At 39.5% G+C, this 19,380-nt stretch overlaps 1 protein-coding gene across 1 annotated transcript in view; it reads left to right on the top strand.

Annotated features, from left to right (window-relative positions):
- The window catches only part of LOC135202994 (chromatin-remodeling complex ATPase chain Iswi-like), a 95,876-nt gene that overhangs the window by 9,496 nt on the left and 67,000 nt on the right, over positions 1–19,380 (top strand). Inside the window, 10 exon segments of the mRNA XM_064232539.1 lie at positions 10,062–10,298; positions 10,679–10,820; positions 11,212–11,318; positions 11,814–11,994; positions 13,595–13,773; positions 14,073–14,238; positions 17,070–17,284; positions 18,021–18,135; positions 18,820–18,958; positions 19,165–19,313. Of these exon segments, the coding sequence (XP_064088609.1) occupies positions 10,062–10,298; positions 10,679–10,820; positions 11,212–11,318; positions 11,814–11,994; positions 13,595–13,773; positions 14,073–14,238; positions 17,070–17,284; positions 18,021–18,135; positions 18,820–18,958; positions 19,165–19,313 (1,630 nt within the window).

Below are 19,380 nucleotides of genomic sequence, written 5' to 3'. Positions count from 1 at the left end.
AAATGATCAATAGACATGAATTGGTTTGCTCAGCTTCTGGTTATTGGACTGTGGTGGTTTCTTAGATTAGATCAAAAGATTAACCCTTAGGAGACGGGACAAAAAAACCAATATGCAGCTTCCCAGGCTGGCAAAACTTTGAGGTTGGCCAATTCAAGAAAAAAAGCACATCAATGGAAAGAGGAAGATATACATGGTGTAAGAAAAGAAATTCTACAAAAATCTTTTCCTACCTCCACGAGAAGTTGAAAATTACTATATTTACAACTCCTTGTTATGGCTCTTTTACAACAATCTTGAATTTTACCAAGTTTTACATGGCTTTTCTAAAAAATAATTTTATTTTGTAAAATTATAAGTACAGCCTCACTCAGTAGCAAAGCAGATAAGAAATAACATCAGTAACAAATTCTGAGCATATTTTTTTAAAATATTTATGTAAATTTACCGAGAATGAAGGTGCATGTCTTCTAATATTTCTTTGCACTTTTATTTGAAAAATTAAAATTATAATGGTCATATTATTATAAGAGAATAGAACTAAAACCAACAGCAACCCCTTGATATATTTATGAGCAAATTCATAAAAAGACATTATGTGAGACAGAGTACATACCGTATATTTCGGCGTATAAGTCGACCCTTTAGCCCCAAAAAATCATGCCAAAATTAGGGGATCGACTTATCTAACAGTAACAAAAAGTGAATCTTTATTATTTTGGCATATCGGTACAGGAATCCAGGCTTTACAGTTGGCTAATAACAATGACAGCCTTGTTGAGGTAACTATGTATGTAAATACCAGTATTAAAAACATTTCTGACTGTAATACGACAATAATAATACATTAGAACATCCATTACCTTAAATAAAATGAAAAAAAAATAAAGTAACTTGAAGAAACCCCAATCGCACAGCAAGTGTAAACATTGCGTAGCCATTTGTAGTACAGTAATTGAGAAGGATGCGTTCACTCTGACAGTTTTGTATTTACCGGGGTATTGTTCAAAAACACTTATGGTATGAAATCTTTATTTATCACTTTATAAAATAAAAAAAATTTGTATTTAATAGTAAATATGTTTTTGTACATGGAACTTACCCAGCAGATATATACTTAGCTATAGACTCCGTCGTCCCCGACAGAAATTCGAATTTCGCGGCACACGCTGCAGGTAGGTCAGGTGATCTACCGCCCCTGCCGCTGGGTGGCAGGAATAGGAACGATTACCGTTCTAGAACCAGATTTTCTCTGTCGCGGTAGTGTCAACATACGTTGTTGCTACCTCCTGACTTGATTTTCGTTTTTTCATCGCCATCGACCTTCTGGGCTGTCTTTTGCAGGGAAGTACTGGGTCTTTGGTTTGGCATACGCTTTTATTAACTTTTTAATGAATTTGGCTTCGAAATTTCGAAGAATATATTACGTGAAACTACCGAATTTTTCGGTAGACACTTATATTTTGCAATAAGGGAAATATTGAGTTTTTTTTTTTTTTTTTTTTCACTAATACGTGTATAAGTGTTAGAACTTGATGAAGGAAATATAAGATCTAACTTCCTACTTTAGGAAGTCAGAAAGCATATAACTAGATACGCTTCCTTTAGAAGCTTTAAGAGCTCTCGTACTAACGAGCAGTTTAGAGTATTGACAATTCTAGTAGTTGTTGCATCCTCATCACCTTCTTACTCCACAGAATCTACAAATTCATATGTGCAAATTTGAAGATAAATGGATGGAGCTCAAAAGGCGAGCTCTAAAAGGTAAGAAGTGAATATAGTGTTCCCAGTGCAGTGGAGGGTGCGTCTGATCGGCTCCGTAGCGCTTCCAGGCCTAGACCTCTTCCAAACTCCCAGACCCAGTGGAGGAGGAAAGTCGACAGCCGCAGGAAGGTTAGGGAGAACCCCCACCGGTCAGGCGTCCCCTCGGCAGGTTCTGTAGAACGTCCCAGACTGCCAAGGATAGCCATTGATAAGGCATCCTTAAAAAAGTGCGTCTCTTCATCTTACATCCGAAAAGACGAAGAATGTATGTTTGGAGTGATCTAGCGCGTTCTCTGAAAACTAAGAGAACACTGAGCAAGAGCCAGCCGCTGCCATGAAGCCGCGTTCCCAGCAAGCTAGCGTGAGGTACGTTCCTATAGCCAGCAGCGAGGCGCGTTCCAGCTAACAGACTAGCGCGAGCCGCTTTCCTACACAACCAAACGCGAGCCGCGTTCTAGAAAATTTTTCTTGGCGCAAGCCTTCAAAAGAGACAAGCGCCAGCCTGGCGCAAGGCGCCTTCAAAGAGACGAAGCGCGCCTGGCGCAAGCCTTCAGACGAAGCGCCAGCCTGGCGCAAATTGCGCCAGAAAAAACAAGACGGCTAGAGCAAGGAGCCCTTACAGTAGAGTGGCAATCAGAACGATCCTTCCATTGAACGTTTCGGGCAAGAGGCTCTTCTAAAAGGGGTCTAGTAGGCGCTCGGAACTGTCAGGGCGCACGGGACCTTCCACGCAAGCGGAACGTTCCAGGAGCGAGTCTCCTTTCTAGCGTGCGGAACATTCCAGGCGCTAGGTGCAAGGATCCAGGCGCCAGAATATCCTTTCTCTATCTGCCTCGGCAGGGAAAGAAGGTAGTAGAGTATCTGCTGTATGAGAATACGATACGGCAAATCATAAGCACATACCGTAGTTTACTTCTTTTGCTGAGCAACTCAAATTACCAGTATCCTTCCAGGAATTCCTAGGAAGGACTACGCTTAAAGGATTGTTAAGACAAACTACTTAGCTTCTAGATTTATCGAAGTCTTGTTCGCTTAGATATGCATTATAAGAACTTCCTGAAGTTCGATAATAATGTTATAAGATTCCTTTATTAAATGGAGTAGCTGGCAACTCTGGAAGAGTAAGGCCAGTCGGCTAACGAGACTGCTATCGCTTAGGCACCAACGCAGTATCATGTTTAGGTGTCGTTCATGAATTGTGGGCGTGGCGGTAACATGTCCCACTCTTCCTGCGGGATGGAATGAATCACCGTGTTCTCTCCCCTACAATCGTGGTTTTAGCCTCGGATTGAGGGGATAGTTAAGCAAACCATAGAAATAGAAAATATTGTCTGCCTTTTGCTAAGAAGCTTTCAATAAGAAAGATATTACAACATTTCAATGCTGTTTACCGTAGGTAACATTTTTTAAAGGATTCTAACGCAGCGGAACTCTATATTGTATAATGCTCTGATGCTTACGAAAGCATGGCTTATTAGAGTACATGCTTAGTGAGAAGATGAATGTAGTAGAGAATTCACTTTAAGACTACGGTTTATGGTCAAGTCTTATGCACATACCGAGGTTAACTACAGAAATTCCTAGTATCCTTACAAAGGTTTCCTAGATTAATGCTGTTTACCACAATGTGACAGTATTATAAAGGATTCTAATACGGCAGCGCGATATATATAATTCTCTCATCCTTTCGAGAAACGCACACAACCTTTTTAAATTCGGATATTGCTCAAGAGAAGTTGGGTGAGTCGGATGGGAAACATTCTCTTAGTGGCAGAAGTTGTTTCCCTGAATGGACTATACTACGTATATAAAAGTTTTTCCCCACTAAGAACGGAATTAACATGTGAAGGATGTCGGGTACCATAAAGGCATAGATGTTATGGCACATAACCTAAAAAGAACTAGAAGAAGCGGCCAAGCCTGGCGCAATTGCGCCAGAAGCGCCAGCCGCGCCAGAAGCACCATCCAAGATATTTTCTCGTTTTAGCGAGTTATTAACCTAAGAGTCCAGTAGCCTCTCGGACAGCAGGCTCGGTAACGGCAAGATTCGTTCCTGATTTCGTTACCCATTTAATCGAAAAGGGGTCGTCGCTTACAAGGAATGATGAAATGATTTATTTTAATCACTTAGGCCAATTCCACGACTCTCTCATATCGCAAAGAGCATCGAGAATCTCTTTTTTTTCGCCCCTGTTCGCGTTAACAAAAGAGAACCTATTTGGGAACAGACACGGAACGTACGATCCTTAAGAGGTTCGATGCAAGATTTTGCATGGCCGTGAGAACCTTCTCGATCGAAGATAATAACTGTTAACGTATGTCTAACATTTATTGAAAAGAGTTGTGAGAACCTGCGGAAAGTCTTCTTCATAGATCTCTTTGTAAGGTAGAAGACGAACAGGCTTCCTTTAGACTGCTTCTTTTTCCTCGAACCAAGAGAGGTAGCAATATAAGACATCTTTAAATTTAAAGAAGGGGAATAATCTTTAGTCTTTTTTCCCCTAGTTATAATTCTTAACAGATATTAAGATAATTGGGCGTCAAAGGAAGAGAGGATTTATGCCTCATTTTGGCCTTAGAGAGGTTGGATTCACAGAAGTCACGTTCTTCTCACAGCATGTTTCGTAAGGCTTTTCCAAGAGTATCTGGATATTCTATCAGAATCTATTATAAATAGACCTATAAAACCTCTCCACTCTGAGTCTGTCCGCGTGCAGACTGACCAGAAGTGGACATGAATGAGAGGTTTTTTCAAGGTAAATGAACAATAGTCATGGCTAAGACATAGAATTGCTGCAGATCGTGCTAGATGGAATGAGGAAACTATCCTCTTCCGATACCTCTGTGAACCACATAGCGAGGTTTTTTCTTCACTTTCAGAGGGAAGAATCACCTATGTATATATCTGCTATCAAAGAACGCAGTAAATGGCTATACTCTGTCTCTACAAGGGGAATTAGAGATAACAGAGGATTAAGATCTTCGGGATCTTATACGATACCGTAATACGACAAGAGTAGGATATCATGTACTTCGAATGGGATTTTTTTTTTTTGTGGCCACAGATTCCGTGTTCCGACAAAATGGAACTGCTCCTCATCAAACTTCTTTGAGGAAGTTTATGAAGGAATTCTTTGTTTCTCTTAGCCTAAACGACCAAGAAGACAAGTGAATTTTTTGTGCATTGGAATCTCGCATCAGATTTCAATGGAGACTCGGCAATGGGTTCTTGCCAGCATAGTATGTCTGGCAAAAGAACTAAATCCCTCTATTCCTGACGCCGCAACGCTTTCAGATAGAAGTTTAGTTGCCCAGGCAGGGTACTTACATTTTCATCTACAGAAGAAGAGGGGATGGTTTAAACGTTTGCCTACAGAGTCTTCGGGGTGCGATGAGGCTCAAAATGCTTCCCAGAAGGTATTCAGAAGGATACAATAAGTGCTAGAAATCAGGGTTCCGCCCAATTTCAGCTCAGAGTCTCCTTCGACTTCCAGACTCCTTCCCTACCTTCGGGCAAGGATAGGGAAGATTCGGCAACGAGGAACCTCATCAACATGTAAGAAGAGATTTCGTTAGCAAAAGAAGTGTTCACGAAGGATCCTCCTCAGAGGAAGACTCTTCTCTCTCGTATTGTTAGATATCCTGTCGTCTACTGGGTGTAGCTGACTAAAATCACCTCCCCTTGCCAGGGGCCAAAAGCTCAAAGGGGAAGAATTTCTTCCACCCTTCTCCAGTCTCCTGATAAACTATGTGGTTGTTCAGGACTCTCGGACAATGTAGCGCCAGCCAAGCGCCAAATGCCAATACAGGCGAAAAACGCCAGAGGCGGACAGTTCCAAGGAACTCTGTCATGGTCGGATACTGAGAAGGAGCGGGCCTCCAACCTGGCGCAAATGCGCCAGAGGCGAACAAATCGGACAGATATAAGAGTGTCCGATGTGGACATCGCCAGACAGCCTAGAGACTCTTCCAAGCTCGAAGCTCCAGCAAGTGTGGAGGAGCCAAGCCAGGCGCGAGGCGCCAGCCAGGCTCTAGGAGCCAGCCAGGCTCTAGGAGCCAGCCAGGCTCTAGGAGCCAGCCAGGCTCTAGGAGCCAACCAGGCTCTAGGAGCCAGCCAGCTCTAGAAGCCAGCCAGGCGCCATCCAGGTGCCAGGCTCCTTCAAGGCTAGGCTCCAGTCAGGATTGAGGATCCATCCAGGCGCAAGGCTCCTTCCAGTAAAGAGAAACCTAAAGCTCTGTCATGTAAGAGGGCTAGTCCCCATTGATATGATACAGGTAAGGCTCTGCCATGTAAGTGGGTCAGCCCCCATTGGCACGATCCGAGAAGGCTCTGTCGTGTAAGCGGGCTAGCCCCCATTGACATGATCCAGAAGGGTTTGTCAGTCATAGGTCCCTACCTCGCTGAAACTCTTGAGGCATGCAGACTCATAGACAGTAATCATGAAGTCTTCTGCCAGGCTCCAGGTGCAAGGCACCAGCCAGACGCAAGGCTCCAGCCAGGCGCGAGGCGCTAGCCAGGAAGGAGGAGCCAATCAGGCACCAGCCAGGCGCGAGGCGCAAGGTGCCAGCCAGGCGCAAGGCGCCATCCAGGCGCAAGGCGCCATCCAGGCGCAAGGCGCCATCCAGGCGCAAGGCGCCATCCAGGCGCGAGGCTCCAGCCAGGCTCTAGGCGCCATTCAGGCGCAAGGCTCCAGCCAGGCGCGAGGCGCTAGACAGGCGCTAGGCGCCTGCCAGGCACGAAGCGCTAGCCAGGCTCCAGGCTTCACCCAGAAGAGATCTATATCAAAGAACGCCCTGGCCTTCTTTGAGACATTGTGATCTCCTAAGCACTTGATAAGTGCATTGATGATTCCTTCAAACAGCTGAGAATTAAAAGTGCATGAAGTGCGAGCTTTTCCGAATTCTTGTTCTTTCCCTAACAATATGTCATAAGGACATATTAGCTGTCACATACGGGAGATGCAACTCTGTGTTGACTTCCCATTATCCGAAGGATGTCAAGATAACCTTCGAGGGATCCTTCTCTCTTGGTTGATACGTGTCCGGATACATTGCTGGGATAGGGAGCAGATACTGATCCTTAACTAGTGAGTTAAATTTTATTTAACGTCGTGTTTTTTCTTTGGGTTGTTTGAAAGGAGTTTGTAGATAACTCTTTTCAACTTAAGCACTAACCCTCGTGTTAGGATCAGGTGATCGGGATCGGTGTTGTGCTCCTTAATTATGCCACTAGGCATAGGCATATTGTCATGTAAGAGGCTCTGTCGAGTAAATGGATAAGACCCCATCGACAGACCCACAAGAACTCTTAGCCATAGGTCACATCCTTGCTGAGGCTCTTGAGGCGAAGCAGATTCCTAGGCATAAGCCATGGAGTCTTCTGCCTGATCAACTAGGAACCAAGGTTTTATTTATTTATTACCTACAACGTATGTTGTTTACCTGTCTATTCAGTAAATAGTTGTGTCTTTCCCACCACCAAGGTTGTCAATCAGCTAAGTATATATCTGCTGGGTAAGTTCCATGTACAAAAATGATATTGTTAAGATACAATAAAGTTTTGTACATACTTACCTGGCAGATATATACGATTGATGGCCCACCCAACCTCCCCTCAGGAGACAGGTGGAAGAGAAAATCTGGTTCTAGAACGGTAATCGTTCCTATTCCTGCCACCCAGCAGCAGGGGCGGTAGATCACCTGACCTACCTGCAGCGTGTGCCGCGAAATTCGAATTTCTGTCGGGGACGACGGAGTCTAAAGCTAAGTATATATCTGCCGGGTAAGTATGTACAAAACTTTATTGTATCTTAACAATATCATTTTCTGTCGGGGACGACGGAGTCTATAGCTAAGTATATATCTGCCGGGTAAGTATGTACAAAACTTTATTGTATCTTAACAATATCATATTTAAAATCCTTCAAAATTACTTGAGTCATCGTCACTTGAATTAAACAATTCATCAAACAAATTATCATTCACGGTTTCATCATAAGGATCCCAGTTTGAATCTGGTGAATCAACTGCAGGTTCGTTTTCCCTCAAATGAGCCTGTTTATGCCATAGAAGAACCAATGGTCAGGGAATTTTCCAACATAATAAAATACCGGGACGTCATTTTAACAGCCCAATCAAAACATTAACTTGAGTGGCAGTTTGTACATACATATATACGTAGGCTGTTATGCAGCGTTAGTTGGCACTTTGTTTGTTTACATTACACTCTAGTAACGTATCTTTTGTTTCGTAATTTCTAATCATATTTGCCGGTATTCATCTTTTATATATTACACAGATTTGTTAATATACCGAGTATATTACCTGTATTTCTTATGGTAAGTAGAGCAACATATATACCGTAATAACATTCAGGTTATTTTATATGATACGTTTTACCCTGCTGCTTATTTTGAGCGTACAGTTGGCCTCACATTTTATAGGTCGACTATTATACCCGATATTAGTTAAAATCATAAAAATATACTCAGAATGGGGGGGTCGACTTAAACGCCGAAATATACGGTACATGCCCCCCTGGAGTCAAGATCCCAACTAACTCTCATGAGTCGTCCTGTTGGTTTTTTGAAGTCTAAAAGGAGTTGCCATTAGTGAGTGTATGGGACATAGAAGTAATGGCACCTCTTTCCCACCCGATTCCCCCAACTCGATGGTGCAGCACTCAGTGGCGTTGGCCGAGAGTTCGATTCTCAGGCATTCCACTGAGATGTGAGAGATGTGTATTTCTGGTGATAGAAGTGCTCTCTCGACTTGGTTCAGAAGTCATGTAAAGCCGTTGGTCCTGTTGCTGAATAACCACTGGTTCCATGCAACGTAAAAATACCATGCAAACAAAATAAACACAAATAGATGTCACATAATATTGTTACTCACCATGAGTGACTGTTCACTGCCCAAAACCTGTTATTGCTACTAGTGTTCTGGTTACTTCTAAAAACATTGGAGAACATGACCTTTAGGCCAGTTAAATAATATTTTTTGGTTAGAATTGATGTTACTTCTGGACTTCGAAATCCAATGTAGCATAGGGACCAGAGCCTTATACACTACAGGTATTGGTGCTGTAAATTTAAAAGTATATATCATGGAAAATAGTACCTTTTAATTCATTAAGAATGATGGGAGAGAGAAGAGTAGATTGCAAAAGTTTCTATATGAAAATATGTGAACCTTCTGTTGGTGTTTTGGATAAATATCATGATAGGTAAAGAATTGGATGAAGTGCAATTTTAGTAAAAGCTGTACATGTAGTCATGTGCCACCATATGGAATAATGCTGGAAATCAACAAATAAAATCAAATAAATTCAAGGTAGCATTAATGACTTTTGAAATTGAAACCAGTCTTTATATGGGATGACAAAATTAAAGGTTTAATTTACAATATTGCTGAGAGTTTATAACAAAAGTTCAGTACGAATGCGGTGAGATTAATATTTTGAATTTTAATTTTTTATAATTAATCATTTATTAGAAACTAGTTAGTGAGATTTACAAATCACATTTCAGGACTCATTATGTTTGCTTGAATTATTCATTCTTAAATGAGAGCAGAAAATTGAAGCAATGTCAAGCTGAAGTTGGGAGGAAGGTTTGGGGAATACTAAATCGTACAGTGACCAGTATTGGGCAAAAGCATGGCATTTTAAGTGCAAAGGTATATGATAAAAAAAATCTGAAGAAATAAAACTTTAGGATAGTGTTGCAAATCGGTGGAATGTAATAGTATAAAATTTAGGCAAATGGGAAGAACCTCTGAGATCATTCAGTGCTAATAGGGAGATTGAGAGTAAAAATGTTGTTAAGTTGTAGTAGGAGGAAAATCTCACTGTTGCAATATGAAAAATTTTTTATGAGAGAGTGGAAAGTGAGATGGAAGAAAGAGAATATGAATGGAGGTATAATAAAAAGGAATGGAAGGGCTTGCAGCTAGGGCCTAAAGGCATGCTGCAAAGAGCCTTTAGTAATGCTTATAGTGCACCGGCAGCTCCACCCTCACATAGGGTTTGTAAATTGGTGATATTATAAATATTAAACTACACTGGACTTGCACATTCCCAAGGAATGTTCATGTTGCTACCGTACAGTATTCTCCAGAAGTGGAAGTGGAGAACTCGGTTATGTCTGGGTAGGTGGTAATTATATCAAGGTTTTTTATGGTTATGTTAATTAACTTTGCATCCCTTTTGTTGTATGACTGAAAAACTTAAAATTTTGGGGGTATTTCTTAGCACGATTCTCCACTGACTTCGTGGATACTTCTTTTCTCTTCTGTAGTCACCGCCATCGCATGACAGAGCAGGAGGAAGATGAAGAGCTGTTAGCAGAGGCCACAAAGTCCTCGAGAATCATAAGGTTTGAGGAAAGTCCGAGCTACATTGAGAATGGTGAGATGAGGGACTACCAAATCCGAGGTCTTAACTGGATGATTGACCTGTATGAAAATGGCATTAATGGTATCTTAGCCGATGAGATGGGTCTCGGAAAGACCCTGCAGACCATAGCTCTTTTAGGGTAAGTTTTGTATATTTGATTGACATTGTAGATAACTATAGTATGTGAAATATTAGTGTACTTTTTAAAGTGATAATACAGAAAATCATGTGTAATTGATCTGGACAGAATATTGGAACGTTATCTTATGAAAAATTATTTTGTCAATATAATGTTAAGAAGTTTCGTTGCACTCTATTTCTCCTGTAGTGGTTTATAGGTGCTTATTTTGGTGTGCTAAGAAACTTGATCCTTTTGGATATTGAATTGAGAATATTGCATCAGTTTCGTAATTGAGTAGGTAAATTATTTCACAGCTGTTCATTGTTACATGTTCATCATAAAAAGAAGTTTTTGTCCTAGTGTAACAGCTAATAAGTATATAATTATTCCTATACCAGTTACATGAAGACTTACCGAAACATCCCTGGACCCCACATGGTCATTGTACCCAAATCCACATTACGTAACTGGGAGAATGAGTTCAAGAGGTGGTGCCCATCTCTACGTGCTGTCTGTTTAATTGGTGACCAGGAGACCAGAGTAAGTGAGCTTTTCAACATTAAAATTCATTTGAAAATCTGTTTAATTTGTGTAGCTCAGGTTTAAGAGAATTTACTACTTATTTTTATAATGTTCAGTTCAATCCTTTTCTTCTTGGCTTAATTCTATTTTTCATGACTCATAGTCATCATCGTCATTTTCATCTTGTTCTCGTACCAGGTATTATTCTTCTTTTCATATACTTATATGTATGGCAGGTCAGTCTCCTTTATGATTGAGCCCTTCATTATATTGCCCCATTTCCTTGAATCATTGCTATAGTTTGCTTTAATCATTCCTACACTGAAACTGAATTTTTAGAAGTGAAGTTCTTGAAGTTCCCTCTGTTTTTATTATATATTAATATATTAATGAAATAATTTGATTCCAGTCTACTTTCATTCGTGAAGTCATGATGCCTGGGGAATGGGATGTTTGCATCACCTCCTATGAGATGTGTATCAGAGAGAAATCAGTCTTCAAGAAATTTAATTGGAGGTAAGGCATAGGTATCTAAAAAGTGTCACGCACTTGAAAAATGTCCAAGTTTATAGTTTGACCTTGTTGCCCTTTGTCAGGTAGCAAGTTATTTTGGTAGTGCATTATGTGGAAGGGTATGGTAATGCTGGGTAGATAATGAAATGATAAGATTGGAAAAGTAAATCCATAGTACTATGTTTGTTTGATTTTGTTATTTAAAATATAAAGCAGAAAGCTGTCGATGAGCTGCACGGTCAGGTCATCGAAAGTTTTCTGCTCTATATTTTAAATAACAAAATCAAACAGATATAGTATTGTGGATTTACGTTTCCATTTTATTGACTCGTGATTATGAGTTCTTTGAAAGATAAGCTTTATATTGCTTGTGTTTGTGTATGGATGTATATACTACCAGGACGATCTATTCTCTTTGTATTAGGTAAGAATAGTGAAATTATCTTATGTAAAGTGTTATACCACATTGAACTCATAACCTACTGTTGATTTGCTTAGGTACATGGTAATTGATGAGGCTCATCGTATCAAGAATGAAAAGAGCAAGCTCTCAGAAATTGTCCGTGAATTTCGTTCAACCAATCGCCTGCTGCTGACTGGTACACCCCTGCAAAACAACCTCCATGAACTGTGGTCACTGTTGAACTTCTTGCTCCCAGAAGTCTTCAGCTCTTCTGAGGTTTGCCTTTTGCTGTTATGTCAGTTGTATTGAAAGTGTATACCAACCATAAACTGTTGGGTTTTCTTTTACAGATTCTTTCAAGTGCAAAGGGTATGGCAAGGCAACTTATATCCCTTCTGTAGCTCAGGGCTAAAAAGATAGGAAGAAGAAGGGACTATTACACCTAAAATGTTTCATGATCTTTTAAAACAAGTGTTATTGTATTGCAATATACTACTGTGACAGTAATATTTTCTATTTAGTCCAGTACTACAGCTGACCCATGTGCCTTTTACCTCAGTTTAGAAAAATTTCTGAATAACACTAGTTTGCAAGTTTATCCCCCACCCCCTCTGTCTTATTTACATGAACTGTTTTGTCTCTTAATATTTTAACAGTCAGGTACTTCACTGCTATTAGTACCCTGCATAGAAAGTTGCAACTTAGGGAAGCAAACTAGCAAAGAGCTCAATTCATTTCCCGCCAGCTTGTGAGTAATATCAGGAGTTTTTCACAGCTACTCTGTTCATTTTCGGATAGCTGTTTGCCAATACTGTACTTGGTGAAGTACTCGAGATTTGTTGTTGTAGCTTTCTTTCATTAGCCAATTAGCTTTTGTGATTTAACTTTATTAGCTTTCATAAAGTTACAATGTCAGATAGTACTAGCTCACCTAGTGTTCGTTTCTGTTCTGAAGGTTGAAAAACTAGGCTGACACAGTTTACTTACGATTCTCATACTAAATTTATTCAATGTAGAGGACAGGAATGTAGTAAGGATAATAATTGCCCAGTGTCAAGACTGGAAGGATAAAAAATAGAAAATGTTGAAATCTCATCTAGGTAAACTCAAAAGATATAGAAAGGGGAAGGCAGCCCTTTGGGCTCAGAATAGACCTAGTACGGATTCTACTCCTTATCGTAGTGGATGATAAGTCTGTAACTCCTCCTCCTCCTCCTCCTCCTCCTCCTCCTCCTCCTCCTCCTCCTCCTCCTCCTCCTCCTCCTCCTGCTTTGCCACCTTTTCCCAATCCAGGTTCTTATGAATCCGCCCTACACTATTGCCAGCCTCGAATCAAGGTTCAACCGTAAATTTGGATTTATTTCCACTACTATTGGGATCTGCTGTTTTATCTCTCCTGGAGGAAAGTGTTATTAGAAAATGTGCAGTGAGAAGTGATAGTGTTGTTAATGTTGAGGAGGTGACTCCATCCCACCAGTCCTAGATTAAGGACAAATTTCTCTCTCTCTCTCTCTCTCTCTCTCTCTCTCTCTCTCTCTCTCTCTCTCTCTCTCTCTCTCTCTCTCTCTCTCTCTCATTGGCTGTATTTATATGTTTTTAATGCTAGAATATTTAAGATGGCGGTGATCAAGGATTATTACAGTATAATAGAGTAGTGAGGTTTATTTGAAGTAGGATGATACTTTTAAGAATACATTTGGTATTTGAACTTTTAAAATCAGCAGTTATAAGCATTTTTAGGGGGGTGGGTTTGTAATTATTCATGGATTTCTAGCTATTTGTGGCAGGGTCTGGTGCTTTTTTTTCGAGGGCTCAAGTACAATTGTAAGTAAGGTTTACAGCATTCTTATTTATGATTATACTATACACACTGCAGGATTTCGATGCTTGGTTCAACACTAACAACTGTCTGGGAGATCAAACTTTGGTTGAACGTCTGCATACTGTCTTGCGTCCCTTCCTGCTCCGTAGGTTGAAGTCTGATGTCGAAAAACGCCTGCTTCCCAAAAAAGAAACCAAGATTTACATCCAGCTTTCAAAAATGCAACGTGATTGGTGAGATATTTCTCTCTCTCTCTCTCTCTCTCTCTCTCTCTCTCTCTCTCTCTCTCTCTCTCTCTCTCTCTCTCTCTCTCTCTCTCTCTCTCTCTATGCAGTAGTGTAATAAAGTTAATATACATACTTTTGAAATATTGTAGTATTCTTAATATTGCAGCTCGCAAAAAGTAGAATGGTGTAATATTGTACAAAGCACAATTTGAATGGTAAATGTTTTTGCAAAAAGTATGAGCAACGATTGTAAATAGTGTTTTGTGTAAGATTGTCTTGATGCCTTATTTCATATTATTTTACAGGTACACAAAGATTTTAATGAAGGATATTGACATTGTGAATGGTGCTGGGCGCACTGAGAAAATGCGTCTGCAAAATATCCTCATGCAGTTGCGGAAGTGTTGCAACCACCCTTACCTCTTCGATGGTGCTGAGCCTGGTCCACCTTATACTACTGACTACCACTTGGTGAGATGCTTTGGTATTTTAATTTGGAACTCTTTACACTGATTGAATTATATTTTGATGGCTCAGTTCCTTGATATTTGATGCTCAGTGATGAGGGTAGATTTGAAAGTTATGTATATTTAACATTTTTGCATGATGTATCCATTATTACATAGCTTCCTTGTTTGTGGAACATGCTCTTCTTTTTCTAGCAGGTTGTTACATGTGCATTTAGTTTCCTTAAGTCTGTTTTTGGCAGACTGATCATTTATTGTTGTTACCAGCTGTTCTTAGCTTGCTGTTTTCTCCAGACCTGGGATTGATTTTCAGTTTCTTTTTACCCCCTGATTTAGTCTTGATTATTTATTCATGGTTTTGTTAGTGTTGTGACGGGATCACAAGCTTAAGAGCAAGCAGCAAATCTCCCCCACATAAACTTAATCTGTCTGGCTACCAAACCCACCCTCAATCACACTTTCCTCTTTACACTACAAAATACAGCAGGACAATTGACCCATACCCACATACAGAACAAAAAAACACAAACAGGTACTCACCTCTAGCTTCTGATACTCAGGGCTAGGCTGTGCTGTCTGCTGGATATGGGCTAGGTATAGGCTAGCCGACACACAACCACCGCCGACAACCAAACACAAACCAACCACCCGAGACCCACAACCCCACAACAACTCCATAACCCGACAAATCACTGCAGACGAACACCAACAGCCCGAAAGAACACGACAACCACACGACTTCCGTAGCACAACAACCCACCAAAACCAACACTGCCCCAACCACCACTCACAGACACCGAAAATGCACTCCCAACTCTTCAACTTCACCAAAACCAGACACACGCACAACAACCTTACAACACCAAAATCAATCAAATGCCACAAAACCAACTAACAACCAACGGACAAATAGTGCCAAACTAACTCTGTGAATTCACTAACTGCCTTGCTTCTTACAACTCTCTTAACAGACTTCCACTGACATACTACAGAGCGCCACAACAGACATGCTTCCGACCGCCATTTAACCGCTCCCATTTATTCTTCCACCAATCTCTCTCTCTCTCTCTCTCTCTCTCTCTCTCTCTCTCTCTCAGTAGTTCTCTCAGTCTCTCTCGGCTCGCTCTCTCTCGTCTCTCACTCGACCCTCCTCTCTCTCTCTCTCTCTCTCTCTCTCTCTCTCTCTCACAACTTTTGGAGACGTTGTCAAATATAAACTACTGTCATTACTCCTCCAGTGTCATCCAGTTCATTATGTAAATAATTCATTCCAGGTTTTTTCAGTGTTATCCAGTTCATTAAGCATGTCAAAAAATCAAGTCTTTTACCTTTGATTGAATGGTAATTCAGAGGATATTCATGGGTTCTTTGGTCTGCTTTTGCTCTGCAACTTATAAGGGCCTGATTATTTGAATAGTCTGCATTTTGTTTAGTTTGGAGTTACATTTTCTGCTGCCAGTTGTTCTTATTTGGGTCTGTAGTGGGGGAAGGCAGTGTCATTTGGGATTATAGTTTTAGTGGATATATAATCATTCTTTCATTTATCTGTATCTTGATGGTGAAATGAACTGTGTGTTGTAAAACTTTGGGTTTCAGACAGTTCGACACCTTACTGTATTAACCCTTTATTTTTCAGCTCATGACCCTTTGTTAGTTCACAGAGATTTTTGGATTTGTACAGTCCTTACCCCCCAGAACCTTGCATTGGTTTAAGCAAGTGTTATATTTAATGCCCATTAATAGAAACAGATATGCTCTTTGCCACCCAAGCTAAATCATGTTTGTAATTTAAAACCAATTACTTTTACTCAAAGTGCCATCCTCCCAACACCTTTTGCACTGACTCACTACATAATAAGTGTTACAGTGTTTTACTGGTATACCTGAGGGAGTCATGCACACATGCATCAACCCACCAAGAACAGTAATTGCATCTTTTTTTCTCTCTCTCTCATGGAATGAAGTGTTTCATTTTTTTTTTTCTCATGGAATGAAGTGTTTCATTTTTTTTTCTCTCAATGATGTCATCATGGAATGAAGTGTTTCATTTCTTTCTCTCATGGAATGAAGTGTTTCATTTTTTTTTTCTCATGGAATGAAGTGTTTCATTTTTTTTTCTCATGGAATGAAGTGTTTCATTTTTTTTTTCTCATGGAATGAAGTGTTTTATTTTTTTTTTCTCATGGAATGAAGTGTTTCATATTTTTTTTTTCTTCTCATGGAATGAAGTGTTTCATTTTTTTTTCTCATGGAATGAAGTGTTTCATTTTTTTTTTCTCATGGAATGAAGTTTTTCATTTTTTTTCTCATGTAATGAAGTTTTTCATTTTTCTCTCAAGGAATGAAGTGTTTCATCATTCATGCAGACTTAAAAAAAAGGCTTTGCCATTACTTTGAAAAGATAAATTTGTTCTCTGAAAATTTGTGTCTTTGGAGATGAATAAGTTATTTAAAATCGTCACTTTTTTTTGGTAAATTGCTAATTCTGTTCTTTTATCCCTCTGATACAATATTGTAGAATAGATGGAAAAGTTTAAGGTTCCATATTCTTTATAAATTTGTTCTCTGAAAATTTGTGTCTTTGGAGATGAATAAGTTATTTAAAATCGTTACTTTTTATTGGTAAATTGCTAATTCTGTTCTTTTATCCCTCTGATACAATATTGTAGAATAGATGGAAAAGTTTAAGGTTCCATATTCTTCATGTAGTACGTATATGAAATTTCAGATGTTCCATCTGCTGTATTTTCATTTTATTTTATTGTCTTTCTCATTAGTTGAAGAATTTCATTGTTTTCACATCAGCGCTTTTTCAACAATAGTTTCTGTCTTTAGGTTGAAAACGCTGGTAAGATGGTTGTTCTAGATAAGTTACTCCCAAAACTTCAAGAAATGGGGTCCCGTGTCCTCCTCTTCTCTCAGATGACACGTATGTTGGACATCCTCGAAGATTATTCCGTGTGGCGTAAATATTCATACTGCCGTATTGATGGTCAGACAGCTCACGAAGACAGACAGAGGCAGATCGACGACTTCAATTCACCTGACTCGTAAGTTATTGAAAACCCTTTCTAGTATAGTCACTAATGTATATTTTCCAGGGTATCCTTAGGTAGTTTAGACATGAAATGAGCTCTCTTTTCCTTTTTGTAATCTTCTGGATCATCTACCAGAATTCCATTCCTGGTCTTTGTCCTGTTGCTTTAATCAGATAAAAAACTGTTTAGTATAATATTGTTGGTTAAACTTTGGACAGACTAACCTGTCTCTCTCTATCTTCTCAACTAATGAATTGTATCAGTAACAGGCTGTGTGTATTTGAATCGTTTAATGTAGTCATCTTACAGAAATTCTTGGTTTACTGAGATGGATTTTCAGACAAAGTTACAACTGGACAACATAAAGCTTGCATTGCATTCAGTCAAGTGTCAGCCATGATGAAAGAAAGTAATTTTAGAATGGATCAAAATTGCAAGTGGCCAAATCCTTAAGGAAGGTGCTAGTGAATTATTTCCAGAGGTACATAATGTGTTAAGATTTTTTATGTACAATTTAAGGTGTTATAGGGGAGGTTATGAGCTTTCATGTAGTCACTTTTTTATATCCTTTATTTTATATTTCCATGAATATATCCTGTTGAATATTTATACTGCTAGCCAATGGTTGTCACGCGTAAGTCAGTGAATGTATATTTATTTTTTTATCTGTTAATTTGACTTGAACTTGTTCTCAAGATGAATTCTTATTTTCAGTGTCACTGCTAAATATATTTAAAACATTTTTCAGAGATAAGTTCTTGTTCATGTTGTCAACTCGCGCCGGAGGTTTGGGTATTAACTTAGCAACTGCTGACATTGTAATCCTCTTTGATTCAGATTGGAACCCACAAATGGATTTACAGGTAAGGGTTTGCCTTTTTTTTTTTTTGTGGGGGGGGGGGGGGGGGGGGGTGGGGGGGGGGGGGGGGGGGGTCGGGCGATTTATAGATAATTATTGACAGCCGTTCAGATCCATTTTCTCTAGTCTGTGCAGAACCTTAACAATAAAATGTATTACTGTATGGTACATGTCCAGTTTTTAATAATAATAGTGATGATTCTTAATGTTATTGTCATAGTACGATTAAGTACATCTGTATTAGTATTTCGTATTTCATTTTTTCTAAAAACAGAACGTTTGGACCATCCTCCATAAAAGGATAGCTCCTTCAGTGCACCTTAAATGGTGCTTTTTGTGCATTATCAAATGGTGTTTGAAGTATCCCTTTGGCTCTTAGCCTTTTATTTCACCTTCATTCTTGCTTCCCTACTTCAGTCTTGTTGTTCAGCCTCTATAACTACAGTGTTTATTTCTCAGTCCAACTGTGGAGCTTCCTCCAAGTTCCACTGTTAGATCCCTGCACTCCATCTTTTATTTACTGTCTTAGCACTGAACGGCTAAAAATGCTGTAGTGCTTAACTTGATAGAATAAATTAATTCAACTTTGCTAACCTGTAGAAGTTAAAATCTTGCTTTGTGGTCCAGCTAAATTATGCATACTGTAGTCATCAGAGCTTAAAAATATTTTCTTTTGCATCTCTCTTAGGCTATGGACAGAGCCCATCGTATTGGTCAAAAGAAACAAGTCAAAGTCTTCCGTTTTATTCAAGAAAATTCCATGGAAGTAAAGTTGGTGGAACGTGCAGAAGTCAAGTTGCGTCTTGATAAGATGGTTATTCAGCAAGGTAAAACATTTGCTATCTATAAACTTCTTTGTATTCTACAGTTACTCCTCGGCAGATTGAATATTGCTGTTAAACATAACACAAGATTTATATGCTAAGTAAAGTTTGAGGGCTGGTGATAAATAATTTTTTTATAGTAGTCCCATGATCATGACATTACTTAACTGCCTGCAAGTAGTATATAGTTGTCTAATTTCTCTTTGCAGGTCGATTAATAGATAACAAGACCAATACCCTGGCAAAGGATGAAATGTTGGCTATGATCAGGCATGGTGCCAATGAAGTATTTAAAGGAAAGGATGATGAGTTTACTGATGAGGATATTGATTCCATCATTGGTAGAGGAGAGATCAAGGTACTGTAGTGTAGTTTACACATCTGACCTGAGATTTCCTTTGTAAATTGATACAGTACATACTACT

Source organism: Macrobrachium nipponense, chromosome 33, assembly GCF_015104395.2.
Source record: "Macrobrachium nipponense isolate FS-2020 chromosome 33, ASM1510439v2, whole genome shotgun sequence".
In the NCBI taxonomy this organism is placed as follows: Eukaryota; Metazoa; Arthropoda; class Malacostraca; order Decapoda; family Palaemonidae; genus Macrobrachium; species Macrobrachium nipponense.
The sequence above is the reverse complement of the archived record's forward strand: the minus strand, read 5'-3'. Positions and strand labels throughout refer to the sequence as shown.